At 45.5% G+C, this 17,239-nt stretch overlaps 1 protein-coding gene across 4 annotated transcripts in view; it reads right to left on the reverse strand.

The window, feature by feature from the left end:
• The window catches only part of GNG2 (G protein subunit gamma 2), a 136,780-nt gene that overhangs the window by 10,344 nt on the left and 109,197 nt on the right, over positions 1-17,239 (reverse strand). For all 4 annotated transcript variants that reach the window (XM_062205135.1, XM_062205134.1, XM_062205136.1 and 1 more), the window contains exon 3: positions 15,033-15,148. In XM_062205135.1, coding sequence (XP_062061119.1) covers positions 15,033-15,119 — 87 coding nt within the window. In that variant the 5' untranslated portion in view covers positions 15,120-15,148. The remainder of the gene's footprint in view (positions 1-15,032; positions 15,149-17,239) is intronic.

The raw sequence follows: 17,239 nt of genomic DNA on the forward strand, positions 1-17,239 counted from the left end.
GTATATATGAAATACATAAAAGTCATTCCTTTTATATAAATAAAAAAATTAAAAAAAGAAATCACACACAAAAATTGGCTCACATCACTCCCCTATTTAAAATCCTCAGTAGGTTCTCCCTGCACTTGGTGGAGTGGTGAAGGAGCTTGGTGGTCCTGCAGGTTGAGGGTCTTCCTGCCTGACTGCACGTTGACAGTCTGTCCTCCCCACACAGGTCACCTTTCATTTTGTAAAGTTCCGAGATCATCCCCCCATCGGAACTTCAAGGCAGTGCCCCCTGGGCAGGCTGGCTCTAGCTCTTCTTTCTGGAGGCAGCAGGAACGTGGGCTCCCGGCGACCTCCACTGAGCACCTCCCACATCGCTCTCGGTGTCCCCAGTGCTGCTCCTTCATAGAGGAACCCCCTCACAGTTCCGTTGCTGTTGGATGTCTGTCGTTCCTTTCAGGCGGTACGCTGCCCATGGACAGGTGTGCTCCCTGCTGCACGACCAATGCCTGCCCCAGGGCAGACACTCTGACAGCTGCTGAAGCTGTGCTCACACAGCATCTTACAGCAGAAACGTCCCATTCAGCTAAGATGTACTGCACACCTGCTAGGCCAGGCACAGTTCTGGGTGCTTGGAACAACAGGGCAACAACGACAGAAAGACGCCTGTCCTTGGAGAGTTTATAGCACTGGAGGCTTCCAATTCTGCCCATGCTAGAGTAACAAGGGCTGATTAAGCCCTCCTGCCTCAACTTTAAACCAGGTGGGATAGATGAAGAAATGGTTTTTAAGTGTTGGACAGAAGCAGCACAGGCCCATGATCCCCGAGAGAAGAGAGCTAAGATAAAACCCAGAATAGGGGCCAGTGCTGTGGTGTAGTGGGCTAAGCTTCCGCCTGTGGTACCAGCATCCCATATGGATGCCAGTTCATGTCCTGGCTGCTCCTCTTCCAATCTAGCTCTCTGCTGTGGCCTGGGAAAGCAGTGGAAGATGGGCCAAGTGCTTGGGCCCCTGCACTCAAATCTAGAAGAAGCTCCTGGCTCCTGGCTTCAGATTGGCCCAGCTCTAGCCATTGCAGCCATCTGGAGAGTGAACCAGTGGATGGAAGACTTTTTCTCTCTGTCTCTTCACCTCTCTATTTGTAATTCTACCTCTTGAATAAATAAATACAATCTTAAAAAAAAAAAGAATGGCCCCCAGCTTACTGCCAGCTATGGCACAAAGAAGAACTTCTAAACACAGTTTAGCAGTTGCCCTGAACAATGGAAGAAAGAGCTACATTGGGAGGAAGGGAGTCAGACACACACACACACACACATACACACACACACAAAGAGCAATTGATCCTCTTGAGGTTTTACTTGAATACTGGCCAGCACATGTATAGGAGAAAGCCATTTGAAGCTTTACAGAGAATATGAGGTGACTTGGAGCTTGCCCAGGGCCAGAGTAGTTTATGTCTTCACTAGGCAGAGCAGAAAGTCCTAATACCTGGGAGACTGGGTAGAGTCCTCAGAAAGGTACCCCAATACCCTTTAGAGTCGTAAGTTAAAGGCTGTCATGGACCCATCTATTGAAGTTTAATAGTAAGCCTTGGACAGATCAAAATGTTTCCAAGTAACTTAACAACAACTCAAATTAAAAAACCCCACATATTTAAAGTTACTTAAGAAACCCAGTATGCCAGAAGATAAAATTCACATGCTTAGAATCCAATTTTTTAAAATTGCCAGGCATGCAAATAACCAGGAAAAACATTTCTACCATAATGAAGAAAGAAATCAACCCAAGGAAAAGACCTAGGATGGGCAGAAATGATCACATTAGTAGCTGAGGCGGTGGCTAAAATAGCTATTGTGAATATGAGGGGACTTCGGAGTCATGGAAAAATGGAGCTGAATCATGTTTCTTTTCATGCAAAACCTGTTTATAGCCATGCATAGAGTTTTTAAAAAAATAATAAGCATTTACCATGAACTTTTTGAAGACCCCTTGTATTGTTCATAGGATCAAGAAAGTACAGGCAATCAGAGCATGATTAAAAGGAGGCCAGAAGCTATGAAAAGGGTCTGCTCACCAAGTGCATAGATGTGCAAAGCATTGATGGGGGAAGGGAGGCCAGGGAATGGGAGTATAGTTCCCATAGGGGAGTCACCAAGCAGGGATGAGCAGCCTGGTGTCTCATTGTCAGGAGAGGAGGTAACAATGTGGAAAGTAGAAAACTGCAATGAAACCTCTGGGGTGGGATAGGAACCGTGGTGCTGGTGTGAACGCATGGTTGTATAGATTCACTCACATAGATGTAAAGCATGAGTGTAGGTACCTAGTCTCCAGCTCTGTCCATGGAGAGGCCTGGGAGCAGCAATACTTCAGCCACAAGCACACCCAGCATCCAGATCTTGGTTTCTAAATACCATCGTCAATGGAACCAGTGCTTTCTGTAGAAAAGGATGATTCTAGAGCTGGGGTGAGGACAAGAGTGCCCTATACCATCTATTTTGTGACCCAAACTAAGAAGTTCTCAAGGAACGATGGAGGCATGTCAAGAGGACATAGTACTCAACTTTCAGCCTGTGCCAATTTGGAAATCAAAATAAATGATGATAGTAACAGGTTATAAACCATAGAAGAAGGAACCATGAGTCTATATCAATAGAATTAAATAGAAATCATAAAAAGATGATTATGTAATTTTAAGCTACTTCCTATAAACTCCAAATTCTTATTAGCTACAGAGGGAAAAAGAATAGATTTGCATGGAGAAACCTGGAAGACACCACATTAGTCAAGGAAAGTTAATGTTACTACCAACAAAAATTTGAAATCGCATCCCACAGATAGAACACAATGAAATAAATGCTTCATCAGCTTCATGACATTAATGCCAATGCTTTGTTACCCAAATTAGATCATAGAGAAACATTGAACCCAAACTGAGTGACATTTTACAAAATAAATGGCCAATAATCCCAAACGTATCACAGTTGGGTCATGAAAGTTGGAGAAGTCAAAGAAACTGTTCTGTTCAGAGCGACTAAATACAACCCGTGATTCTGAACTGGGTCCTCATACTCAGTGGGATACTGTTAGGGTGGTTTGCAATACTTACACGGGGTCCCAGGATCAGAGGGGGTAATGTGTCAGTATTAACTTCCTGATTCTCAGGTGATCATGTAGAAGAATTTCTTACTTGTAGGAAGCACACACTAAACTGCTCAAAGGTGATAGAACATCTTTTGCAACTTATTCTCACATTGTTCAGGGGGAAACAGAGTTGTTTTCCCTGTACCTAAAAGTCTTCTGTAACTTTTCAATTATTCTCAGAATACCAATAACTTTCCAAAAGAAAGGAAAAAGAAAAACTAGAGATGATGAATGCAGATAACTTTTTCCAGAGGATTAAAGGGATGGCAAGGAAAAACTATTTTTACTTACAACGGGGAAATAACATAGTATTTGTACACTGACGAAAATGATCACGTGGAGAACCCCAAACTGATGATACAGGATAGACAGCTGCTGGGAGATAAGTGGCTGGAGCAGCGTTCTTGCTGAGGGAGACGGGTTCTGATGCCCAAGTGAAGGAGGTCTCTCGAGAACAGTGTGGATCCTCACAGCTTGGTAATTGCTGAAATGCAGCTCTCCAGCCACCTTGCCAAATAGATTGTGGCTGTAAACCAAGGAGGAAGGGGAGCACAGTTCTAGAGAGCTCCAATAAATGCCACCAGAATATGATTTTAGGCTTAAAAAAAAAAAAGAGCCTATTCTATGCAGATATCTTGACAGCTCCAAGAAGCAGCAGCTGTCAATCAGGATAAAAACCAGACCTCTGCATTTAAAGGGAATGTAGGGATACAGCTCTGTCTCCATTGCACCTGAAGTTGAGATCCATCTTTAAAACTGATGTCACCAAATGCCTGTAAGCCATCGGCAAAGATATGAGCACTGACAGGCTGTCACTGCTTATGCACGTGGTGAGTTGACTGTGCATTAAGGGTATCAATCATAAAATCACTCCTTGTTGGGTCGACTGCATCAACAGTGTCATCCAGGTTTGACTTGATTTTAATTTGTTGCTTAAAAGGGCTTCAAATAACATACTGGATGGAACTTGAAATGGGAAAGGTATGTAGGAAAACCAATCAGCCTGCTTTCTCCCACTCTACACTCACATCACTGTCAATAGATTCCTTCTAACACCACCAAGCAACTCTCTGACATCACCTGAGTGTCCCACAATTCAACTCGATTCTGACACCATCTACCTGGAGGTCCTGTCAGATCTCACAGGTTAAGGGCTCAGTCCCATAAGACTGCCTCCTACCCCTCAATTCAGACACCAAGTGCAAACAGCAGGCAGCCAGGCTGCCTACAGATTCTGCATGACTTGGCTGCGAATCAGAGGCTCCTGTGACCTCCTCCTCAAACTAAAATGGCTCACAGAACCCAGGAAAACAGTTTACTTACTATTGCCAATTTTTTACATAGGATATTTTAAAGATATAAAGGAACAATCAGATGAAGAGATTTTTAGGGTGAGGTCTGGGAAGGGCTGTACACACAGGAGCTTCTGTCCCTTCAGAGCCAGAGGGCACCAACTTCTTGGCAGGTGCACAGCTCTCTGAACTCTGTATTTCTGGGAGTTTTATGTAGGATTCATCATGTAGACACAAAAACACTGTTAGCCTCATTTCTAGTCCCACCTTGGAGGACAAGGGGTGCATGATTCCAAGCCTCAAAGCATGGTTGGTTTTTCAGGTGACTAACTCCCACCTAGGAGCTCACCAAGAGTTGCCTTATTACACGTGGGTGTGGAACACTTCTCCTGTCAAGGGCCATTTGGATATTTATAACATCATTCATGGGCCATACAAAATGATCAACTTAAAAATGAGCCTGCACTAGACTTACTGAATTTTGAGTCCCACCTATAGTTGCCTCGGCAGGGCCAGACCAAATGATTTATGGGACATATATGGCACACATGCTGGGTATTCCTCACCCATGACTAGAACAAAAGATGTTCTAATTACCAGGAAATTGTATAGATCTTAGGAGCAACATCAGGAACTTGGATCAAAGGCCAAATATTAGAACAAAAGATTCTTCTAGCACCCCTATCTGCAATGGTGTTATGAGCTGTGTCAGCATCCAGGTGCAAAGACCAAATACATGTTTTATTATTTCATAGCAGGTTACTGTGAACATTCTAGATAACTTGTCATAGGCCTGGCAGGCTCAGAAAAGATGAAAAAGAAATTGCCAAACATCTGGGAAGAGATCTTAGACATGTCAAACTGCTCCAACATTTGTCTTACTCAGGTCAAAAGCTGTGGCTATGTTTTAAAAAAGGCTTTATTTCCTTTGAATCATTAATACTTAATTCAAATAAAGAATATTAACACATCTAGGTTAAGAAGCAGTATATGAAGGAGGAACCTCAGTATTATTTGCTAGGTCTTGGGATCAAAGTGGATGAAGGGGAAGTGCTTTAGAGAACAAGATCGCTAGTGCAGGAAATGGGAAGTAGTAAGTGACTGTGATGGCTGCCTCACCACAGTGTCCTACATGGCCGCCACAGCCTGCATCACCACGATATTCCACATCACCACAATGCCCTGCATCGCCATGGTGTCCGTCTCCATCACCATGATGTCTGTCTGCCTGTCACCATCACCATGGTGTTTCCATCACCGTGGAGTAGCATCACCATCACCATCACCACAGTGACTGTCTCCATCATTATGGGGTCTGTATCACCATCACCATGGTGTCTGCCTGTATCACTATGATGTCTGCCTGTGTTTGACTGTATCAGTACTGTAACTGTCTCCATTATTAATGTATCTGTCACCATCACCACAGTGTATATCTCTATCACCATGGAGTCTGCATCACTACCACCATCACCATGGTGACTGTCTCCTTCACCATGGAGTCAGTATCACCATGGCAGCTGTCTCCATCATTATGGGGTCTGCATCACCAACACCATCACCATGGTGTCTGCCTGTACCACTATGATGTCTGCCTGTGTTCTGTCCGCATCAACACTGTAACTGTCTCCATTATTACTGTGTCTGTCACCATCACCACGGTGACTGTCTCCAAGCACCCAGGATTAGACTTTGACTGAAACTAGGAAAAAAATGAATTTTCAAAACAATAATCATGTTTACTGAATTAAACATTATGTTTAATTTATTCTACTTAGGCCAGCGCCGCGGCTCACTAGGCTAATCCTCTGCCTTGCGGCGCCGGCACACCGGGTTCTAGTCCCGGTCGGGGCACCGGTCCTGTCCCGGTTGCCCCTCTTCCAGGCCAGCTCTCTGCTGTGGCCAGGGAGTGCAGTGGAGGATGGCCCAAGTGCTTGGGCCCTGCACCCCATGGGAGACCAGGAGAAGCACCTGGCTCCTGCCATCCGATCGGCGCGGTGCGCCGGCCGCAGCGCGCCTACCACGGCGGCCATTGGAGGGTGAACCAACGGCAAAAAGGAAGACCTTTCTCTCTGTCTCTCTCTCTCACTGTCCACTCTGCCTGTCAAAAAAAATAAAATAAAATAAAAAATAAAAAAAAATAATTTATTCTACTTAATAAAAGAATTAAGATACTACCACCATCCAAAATACTTCCATTTTTAAGGGGAGGGGATTTGACATTACAGTTAAGATACTGCTTGGGATGCCACATTCCACTTCAGAGTGTCCGGGTTCAAGTGTTTGCTCCACTCCCAATTCCAGATTCCTGATCAAGTGAGGTGGCGGTCCTCCCACCCACCTGGGAGACCTGGATTCAGTTCATTGCTCCTGGCTTTGGCCTGGCCTGGCCCAGCTCTGGTTGTTATGAGTATATGGGAGTGCTCTCTGTTTCTCTCCCTCTCTCTCTTACTCTCTTGTTGCCTTTCAAATAAATTAAATTAAAAGACATTTTAAGAAAAAGAAACTTCAAGTCAGAAAACTAAGCTAATCACAAATACCCATTTTACATGGATTGTAAATTACCATGGTTTTACAATACAAGTTGAGTATCTTTATCCAAAATGCTTGAGACCAGAGGTGTTTCAGAATTTTTTATATTTTGGATAATTCACATTGTATAATATACAATGAGATATCAGAAATTCATTTGTTTCATATGCACCTTATACATATAGACTGAAGATAATTTTATATAATATCTGCAATGTGCCAGCATTTTCACTGTAACCTATCATCACATGAGGTCAGATGTGGAATATTTTAAAAATTATATCAACTCCTTAAAAGTGAAATTTTATGCTCAAATATTAATACATGCTTGATTTTAGTTTTTGCTTTGCCTTCAGCAAATTAATTAGTACTGGCCATTTTGAACACAGTCCTTTCTACATAAGTCCTTTGATTTCCATGTAAGTCCTTTACTGATTTCACCATCTCTAGAAACACTCTCAGTTGGCCTGTAAGAAGGAATATAGTCCAATCTTCTCAGTAGAATTAAATATAAGCATTTCAGGGAAGAGTTGTTAATATTTTCAATTCAAATCCTAGAAAAGTACTCAAAAGTCCCAGGGGCCGGTGCTGTGGCACAGCTGGTAAAGTCGCTGTCTGCAACACTGGCATCTTATATAGGCACTGGTGTGAGTGAGTCCTGGCTGCTTTGCTTCCTATCTAGCTCCCTATTGATGGCCTGGGAAAGCAGTGGAAGATGGCCCAAGTCCTTGGGCCCCTGCACCCATGTGGGAGACCCAGAAGAAGCTCCTGGCTTCTGGCTTTGGCCTGGCCCAGCCCTGGGCCATTGCAACCATCTGGGGAGTGAACAAGTAGATGGAGGACCTCTTTCTCTTTCTCTCTCTCTCTCTCTGTAACTCTTTCAAGCAAATAAATAAATATTTTAAAACAAACAAAAATATATCTTTTCTCTTGTGACATGCTTGATGCGCTAACAAGTCCATTTCTCAGTACAGCACTGCCTGAAGTTCAGTTCCAGGCTATTTTGAGTCATTCCCAGAAAGACAATATAGGCTTTAGAAATGTCCATGTTTGGGTCACTAATTTATACCTGTCAGGTCTGAAAATCAGCCTGTTCTTTTTCATGTTAAACTGTTTTAAACAGGAAGCGCACCATAAATACAAGCTCCTTAGGATCACACAATGACATGATGCAATGCAGTATGTTCAATGCCACCCTTCTTTTTTCTATTTCATTTGTATTCTCCCCTCAGTTTTTCTTGGCCAATTACATTTATGCTTAGAATCTGTAAATCCGTAAGTATAACTGAGAATGTCAAAGTGCATGTAGCTCTTGAAGTCTTGTGATATGACACCCTTGATACACAAACTTAAAAGTTAAATACTAAAATTAGTGTTAGTTGATTTCCTTGTACCCCAGTATCATGATAGATACAAAGAAGTAAATGTGCTCTTTGACTTTAAGAACAATGTAGCCCCCTGGAAAAAATGTATTTGATGAAGGTGAAATTGCTGACTAAATGGGTGAGCAAATCTGGTCAGAATGGAAAGAGAGATTTGTGAACAAGTGGGTATTTGAGCTGGTCCCTAAAGGAGGAACAAGATGTGGCCAAAGAATAAGAAACAGGCATTTCCAGTGAGGGACCCAGAATAACAGAAAAGTGGGAATGGGCATGGCACATTTTTATAACAGTAAAGAGACCCTGTTGGAAAGGTGTACTGGGAATACTTGGAGAAATGAGAAATATGCTTAAAATTTGAATGTAGGTTCAGATTCATGGAGCTTAAGTGGAAGATGGCCCAAGTCCTTGGGCCCCTGCACCCATGTGGGAGACCCAGAAGAAGCTCCTGGCTTCTGGCTTTCTTTTGCCTTTCCATTTTACTTTGCATATTGCTAACGGTGACTTCTGACACACAGCATCTTTCCTGCTAACAGTGGTTCCCAGCCCCAAGTGGGTTAAACACCCAGAGCCATCATTTTATAATGTGGTGCAATTCTCTCGTCAGTTGAGTAAAACTGGAGACACTTCCTTCTTGCTAGAAGTGAGATGCCGCTCTCACTGAGGCCGAAGGGGATTGTCAACCTGGCTCTTTCTTCACGGAGTGGGAACTCGGAGGTGTGTCCCGGGGAAGGTGGGAACTCGGAGGTGTGTCCCGGGGAACGTGGGTCTGCGAGATGGACCCGGCAGCTGAGAAACTCATTCTTCGCAGGCAAAGAAAGAGGTAGTCACAGAGAGAGGAGCAGGAACACGTGACAGAGCACTTGGCATTCTCAACGGCCTTCCACTTCTTGGATCTCTGCTCTTAAATTCTGAATCTTTTATTACCATCAACCTCCCTCTTTCTGCTTAAGCTAACTGGGTGTAGGCTCCTGTTATTAGAAACCCAAAGACTCCCAGGACAGCAATGAGGAAAGAGGTTTATGGAGGCCCTGCTGCCCTTCACCTTTGTCCACGCTCTCTCCACTCGTGCACCATGGACGAGTTTCTTTTATTGTGCCTCGCTCAGCATTAGCGTCAGTAGCCCGCTGTTTCTTACAGCAGTCATAGTTCACAACCCCTCTGCACCCCTTCCCCTGCCTCTCCTTCCCATGTTCCATCAGTTCTCTTTACTCTCTGTCCTTAATGAAATGTGAACAAAGAAATACAGAAAGGCTGGAGGAGTAATTTATACATGCCTGGGGCTTATGAACGCTAATGGGTTCATTAGCCCAAATCTCCTGGGAGTTGATAGCAATGGCGTAGGACACGAGGTTTTAAAACCAGTATGACACTCGCCTGCAGGAGGGCTTTTCCATGCAAACCATGTGACTGCAGAGGCCGCGGCTGGACCGTCCACGGCTCTGCTGAGGGCAGTGCCCACTCCCTCTTGTTAAGGCTCCTACTGAGGGAGCCCTGGACTAGAGGCAGGCTAGAGCGACTCCACCCACAGCTCCTTGCTGGTGCATACACATTGAACAAAACCAGATGCAAGCTCAGGTGGAACAGCAATCGCCAGTGCACAGCGAGATTTAGATTTTGACAAAAACGACTTAGAAAAGGTTTCATTAAGACCGGCCCTGCCTTCACAATGGCTAAAGTATAACCGGTACACTTGCTCTTTGGAGACGGCGTGTTAAAGGCATCCAAATACCCCCGTGCTGTGAGAACTCTGTGGCCGGGTCTCTCTCCCAGCCCCGCCCTTTGCTGGAAGCTCCTGTCTCCTATTCAAATACAATGTCACTTCTCTCCTCACCATAGTGTCTGGTCTTGTATATTGTCATGGATACCAGGCCACCAACCCGGACTCATCTCACCAGTTTTCCCACAACCCGAGGCTTGGTCACCTCTGCCACAGTGGGTTCTGCCAGAGGTGCACAGAGCCACTGCCGTCCTTTCTAACAAGGTCACTGCCCTAACGGGGAAATCGCACACATGGCGTCTACAGAGAGAAGCCCTGCCTGGCTGCACGGACAGTGGGTAGAGCAGCTCGGGAGGCCTGAAGGGACCCCTGAGAGCAGACAACGAAGCCCGAAGCCACAGCTGGCGATGGTGTTGGTGCAGCTGTGGTCTTGCCACCGCCTCAACAAACACCGATCTGGGGCTTCGCCGCAGCACGCTTGCCTGGCCCCACGGTGCTGAACAGACGCTGTGACATGGGCCGCGGCTGCGCTTCCAACAACGGAAGGTCTAACGGGGCCAAGAGAGACTGAGGGATCCGCAGTGAAGTTCGCTGAGGAGGGCATCTGTGTATGCTCAGTTCATCAGGTTCATGCTCTGTCCCCCTTTCGGTAGGGGTTCATGTGTGTCCCCTCGGACAGTCAGGGTGTGCTCCTGGCTTCTTTCTGATGACATTTGGTAGTTATGCCTCCTTGCTACCTTATTTGTATGGATAACAGACCTTATTCCTATTTTTGGGCAACCCTGCATGAGGCTAGAGATCTTTGAGGGCAAGAATGGTGTCTTTATTCACCTGCATTTCTCTGAAACCCAACAGATCCAAGCAATTTGGCAATCTCCCAACAAAATATGCATTCGATGAAAGAACGGATAAACACCTGGACAAACAGCAAACATTCCACCTCAGTCTGGAAGGAGTCACGAGCTGGTTGTCAAGTAAGGCAGGAAGATGAGAGGGGAAGGGGCCTGAGTGCTGCAGGCATGGGAGTGGCCCCTGAAGGGAATTAAGAGTGATTCAGTACAGCATGTGGACAAGGGGAAGGCAACGAATCATTAGAGCTGGGCTGGGGCCAGAGGAGCCTCGTGCACTCCGCTGAAGAGCTGCATTCGGTCTCGTAGGTGATGGGGAATCGTGATCAGACTTTCTGTGGGAGAGGGACGCTACAAGACTTTTTCTCAAAAAGCTTCTGCGGCAGCAGTGTGATGGGTAACTGACAGCAGGGAAGGAGATGGGTTGAGATGGGAGTGAGGAGGTGGGGGAAGAGCCCCTTTGCTGTCAGTAGCACAGGTGAGGCATGATGGAGGTCTGCCCGATGGCTGAAAGGCCTATTTCCGCCCTCCTCCTCCCCCACTGTCAGTCTTCATTAGCCATCAGCCCATCACATCCTCCTCAGGAGCAGTGCCTGCGGCTGCTGAGTAGTAATGGAAAATGCCAACCACAACAGAGCTGCCCAAACTTTTACCTTTATGGGTCACCCCAAAAAGCTGAGCGATGTTTTCTTGAAGGCCCAGGAGCAGAACTTTCTTTCCCCCTAAAAAAGGCCAGTCTGATACTATAAATCGTGGACTGCCTCATTTCTGCCTTTTTTTTTTAAGATTTATTTGTTGGGGCTGTTGCTGTGTCACAGTGGGTTAAGCTTCTAGCTGCAATGCCAGCTAGAGCTGGCCATACGAGAGCTGGTTTGAGTTCTGGCTGCTCTTCTTCCAACCCAGCTCCCCTGATAATGTACCTGGGAAAGCAGTGAGGGGTGGCCAAGTGCTCAGGTCCCTGTCACCCATGTGGAACACTCAGATGGAGTTCCTAGTTCCTGGTTTTGGCCTGGCCCAGCCCAGGCCATTGTGGCCATTTATGTAGTGAACTATTGGATGGAGCCTTTCTCTCTGTGTGTGTTTTTCCCTCTCTCTCCTTCATTCTGCCTTTCAAATAAATACATAAACAAATTTTAAAATATTTATTTATTTGAAAGACAGAATGACAGAGAGAAGGGAAGAGAAGGAAGAGGAGGAGGAGAAAAAGGAGGAGGATGAGGAAAAGGAACAGGAGGAGGAAGAGGAGGAGGAGGAAGAGGGAGACATTGATTCTGTCCTCTAGTTCACTCCCCAAATGGTGACAACAGCTGAGGCTGGGCTAAGCCAAAGCCAAGAATCGAGAATTCCATTAGGGTCTCACACGTGAGTGGCAGGGGCCCAAGTCCTTGGGCCATCATCTGCCATCTTTCCAGGCACATTAGCAGGGAGCTGGATCAGAAGCAGAGCAGCCAGGGCTCTAACCGGCACTCTGACACGGGGTGCTGGTGACACAAACGGTGACAGAACCTGTTGCACCATAACACCGGCCCCTCCCTGGAGTTTCTATTCCCACCTGCCACTTTATATTTTTCAGCAAGGGAGTAAAAAAGATGAGGCAAGAAAAGAGGAAAAAAGGACTGTGGCAAAGGAGTAGGCAGTGGTAAGGATGTCACTTCTCTCATTCATGAACAACAGAATCAAAGCTGTTGAAAGAAGGCTAGGAACTGACTAGGTCTCGTGGTTCATTAATAGGGGTTGCAATTTATAGGGAAGTTGAAGCATTTGGAAAACTTGTCCACAGATATTTGCTCAGCTTATTTTCCAAAGGAGGATGAACCCCTCCCTTCACTCTTCTTGATGGGATTTAGAAGGTACAAATCGGCTCTGAACCTTGGGATTAACTGAAAAAAATGTTTAAAAAATACTGAGTTAAAAAAATACAGATGCCTGGAGCATACCCAAGCAATTCTGATTTAATTGGTTTGGGAAGTGGTTCCTCTTTAAAGCTCTCTGGTTGATGCGAACACACATCTGGGCTGAAAACCACTGCTCTACACCAGGTAAACATACTTTTTCTGAAAAGGTCCAGAGAGTAAATAGGTTAGCCTCTGTGGGCTACAGGGTCTCTGTTACAGCTACTCTGCTCTGTCGTGGTAGGGTGGAAGCAGCCACCAACAATAAGTAAGTGAGGGTGTGCAACCGTGTTCCAATAGCACTTCATTTATAAAAAAATAGGCAGTGGGCTGGATTTCATGGGAGAAATAGTTTGTTACCCTCTGCAAAGTCAGAGGTAGCTGCATTGCCCACGTTGGAGAAAATACTAGTCCAGCTGGAAAAAATAGGAAAAGGTATTTTTTTAAAAGAATTATTTTATTTATATAAAAGACCGAGTTACAGAGAGTGGTAGAGTCAGAGAGGGAGAGAGAGGTCTTCCATCCGCTGGTTCACTCCCCCAGTGACTGCCAGAGCTGAGCTGATCCAAAGCCAGGAGCAAGAGCTTCTTCTGGGTCTCCCATGAGGGTGTAGGGGCCCAAGGACTTGGGCCATCTTCTACTGCTTTCCCAGGCCATAGCAGAGAGCTGGATCAGAAGAAGAGCAGCTGGGACTCAAAGTGGCACCCATGTGGGATGCCAGCGCAACAGGCTGGGGCTTTAACCTGCTGCACCACACTGCAGGCCCCTCAAAAAGTACTAGGTTTAAAAAGGCATTTGAAGGAATGCTCTAGTCTCATTATTGTAAAATGGGATATATAAAGAATTTTACCTCCAGTAAAGTGAAATTTTGATGATTGGCAAATACCATTCAACGGCTACTTGTTAATAATGATGCTATGTGGGCAAACTTTACATATAGAATCTACCAACAAATGGGTAGGATTTAAAGTGTTGGTTCAGAATGAATTAGCTCCAATTTATGGCAAGGCTGTCAGGTTAGGTTTAGGGAGTGAGAGAAAGAAAGAAGTAGACTATTAAACCTTTCTGTTTGACTTCTTAGAGAGACCAGGTGTGGTTTTTATGTTTTAAAGAAAAAAATTCAATAATGTAAAAATAAGAAAAAAAATAATGATCTGCAGTGGTATATAGAAGGGTTTGGCTTAAAACACGGATACTTGATCCTAGAACTTGAACTAGGATAGAAAGCTGAAAATCCAAATTTGAAGAGGATCACTCTGTAGGGTCAAGGCAGTGGCTGGGAGAATGATAAGTCTTTTGGGGCTGGGTTAAGCTGTAATGTTGACAACCTATATGGGCACTGGTTTAAGACCTGCCTGCTCTAATTCTGATCCAGCTCCCTCCTAATGACCTGGGAAAGCAGTGAAAGATGGCCCAGGTTCTTGGGCCTCTTTCACTCATGTGGGAGAACTGGAGGAAGCTCCTGGATCCTGGCTTCAGCCTGGCCTAGTTCTGGCCATTGTGGCCATCTGGGGAGTGAACCAGTAGATGGACGATCTCTCTTTCTTGTTCTTTTCTTCTTCTCTCTGTGTAATTCTGCTTTTCAAATAATCAATTTTTTTTTAAGGGATGATAGGTCTTTTGTGTTTTCCAATTTCTTTGGCTAGAATTCAGCCATGGACATATGTTTCGTTTTATTTTGATTTTTACTCTTCCTAGGGAACCAATGTTAATACCATGTGAAGCTGGAGAAATCTAGAGAAGAGAAAGTCACATTAGAAAAACGGATGCTCTGGGGCCAGCACTGTGGCATAGTGGGTAAAGCTGCCTACAGTGCCGGCATCCCATACGGGTGCCGGTTCATGTCCCAGCTGCTCCACTTCCGATCCAGCTCTCTGCTGTGGCTTGGGAAAGCAGAAGATGGCCCAAGTGCTTGGGCCCCTGCACCCACGTGGGAGACCTGGAAGAAACTCCTGGCTTCAGATCAGCACAGCTCTGACCACTGCAGCCAAATGGGGAGTGAACCAGCAGATGGAAGCCTTTCTCTCTCTCTCAACCTCTCCTTCTCTCTGTGTAACTCTGACCTTCCATAAATAATAAATCTAAAAAAAGGGAAAAATGGATGTTTGCCTAATCATGAGGCTTCTCTCCTACCATCCCTGATTTCATCCATGTCTGTGAGACAACAGTCAATGGACAGATGGCTGCCAGTCATGTTCCCAGTCAGCAAGCTACAGAGTGTGGGTTTGTGCGGTCCTTACCTTTATCCTGTCGATGTTGGCTTCCATCTTGAGCTGCTCTACCAGCTTCCTGGCTTGTGCTATGCTGGCGGTGTTGTTGCTGGCCATCGGAGTGCTGGATGGGCTTCTCAGACACACTAGGAAAGAAAACAGGGGGAGATGTGTCAGGAATACATGAGCCATCAAATGCGCAGGCTCACCTCAACTGGAGGAGCTCAAAACAGTGGTTGCAGCCGGGCCTGGATACGGAAGATTAGGTTTGATTTTCCAACTCCCACTACCCCCACGGCTTCTTCAGAGGAGAAGTAAGTAGAAGAGTGCTTACCAACTCAGGTAGAATAAGAGAATTTTCCATGTTAAAAACCCAAGGTATTCAAGTTACCTTAATTCAATGTGGTAAGGGCCACAGTGTGCACTACTACTGTTTCATTGTTTCTTGGGTGCTGCTATTATTGCCAGACAGTGCATGCCCTCAGAGCTGAGGAGTGAAAGGCAAACAGAGGGATGGATGGTACATTCTAGACTCCTCTGGGACTCAAGACAGCAAGTTTACAATGTGCTTGTGATGGACTCAAATCCCAACCCTCTGGCTAACTTGACCACCTCAACCTATTCCACTGTAGAGATGTTGCAACAGGAGGCTTGGTTTTGTGGTGATGCTGTTGTAAACAGTCACTCATGTCCTCTTTGTATGAAAATGGCTTGATTCACAGCTCCCTGCTTTACTCACAGTCCCTCCAAAACACATCTACAATGTCAAGAGAAAGGGATCCCTTTGTCTACCTTGTGAAATATGTTGATTTGCTCACCAGCATTACTCTACCTTAAGTACAAGGGACTTCTCACTTTATGCACATGGAAAAGGAACCTAAAGGTTTTGAGAGTGGAGTTCTACATCTGTGTGCATTGTGAGTTGGTTCCTTGCTCTGGCTGTGCCAGCCCCTCCCCGTCTGTACACTCTCCCCCCTTCAAGTTCCATCCCAATTTCATTTCTCTTATACTTTCTTTTTGACCCCACCATCTCCCTTTGTTCCTGGTGCTCAGCTTGGAGTGTCCTATTTTATTTTTAGGGCAGGTTTTCTCCACAATTTGATTGGTTCTTGTACCATGATAAGGTATCGTGTCCTGTTTCAGGAGCATCTGTGTAAAAGTGGTGCCCCCTTGAGGTCACTGACACCTTATCAATACCTGAGACTTCCACGCTAACTACAGTCTGTGACCAAGAAATGCGAGGCCTTAACCACCGCTTCCGTCAGCACTAGTCAGACCTTGTTCTCAAGACACAATAATAAAAACCATGATTTCTGCTGGATTTGCAAGATCTTTGTATCTGGGGCTGGGGTAGGATCAGGATACCCATCTGAAAAAGGGAAGAAGACTTAGAAAACCCAGGGAAGGGAGAATAACCCATAACACATTTCATACATAGATTTATCAACACAATCAAGAAACAATTTTTGTTTTAATTACCCCAAGAGCCAAAATCTATAAATTATCTCTTTTGATACTTATTTCCTGATAACAAACTCTTCAAGACGAAAGAAGAACTTTTATGTAAGTCTCTATAAACATGCAAGTCCCTTCAAAGAGAGTGCTACTTCATAATGAAAACTGCAAGATAAGCGACCCAACGGCATTTGCAGTGTAAATTGGAAGATAATTAACTGTTCCCTCAGCTTCTTTTCAAAGGGTTCGGACACAAGAAAGGGAGAGTGGAGACTGAAGGATTTTTGAAGCCACAAACAGTCTCTGAAGTCTCCTTTCACACGCTTGGAGACGAAGGGAGGGAGCAGTGCATGTGAGCACAGGAAATGAAAGGAGCCTTCCACCGCTAGGCTTTCACCAGCCTGCCTGGGGTCTCCATCGTCTCAGCCCCACAGAAGATGAAACAGACGAGGCCCAGCCCAGCAGAACGCGGCAGGGCCAAGGTGCAGCCTGGACTCACCCAGGCGGTGGCCTAACTCCGCCACTCTTCCAGAGCTGGAAGCAGCTGCGACAAGCCCTGGGCAGGATTCTGTGAGGTGAGTGTTTCTGCTGCACTCGAATTCGGTCATCACATTAACATGCGGGTTATCACAGAATTACCAAATCCTGGTGGGCTTCAGGGAGTTTCTTGGGAGTTGAGCCAGCTGCTTTTCTGCCCTTGAATGGAAATAACCTAAAGGCCTTGGGCAGAAAAACAGTTTTCCCACCCTTGTGCTAGAAAGATGGCTCCACTCCAGGGTGAG

This window comes from Lepus europaeus, chromosome 11, assembly GCF_033115175.1.
Source record: "Lepus europaeus isolate LE1 chromosome 11, mLepTim1.pri, whole genome shotgun sequence".
In the NCBI taxonomy this organism is placed as follows: Eukaryota; Metazoa; Chordata; class Mammalia; order Lagomorpha; family Leporidae; genus Lepus; species Lepus europaeus.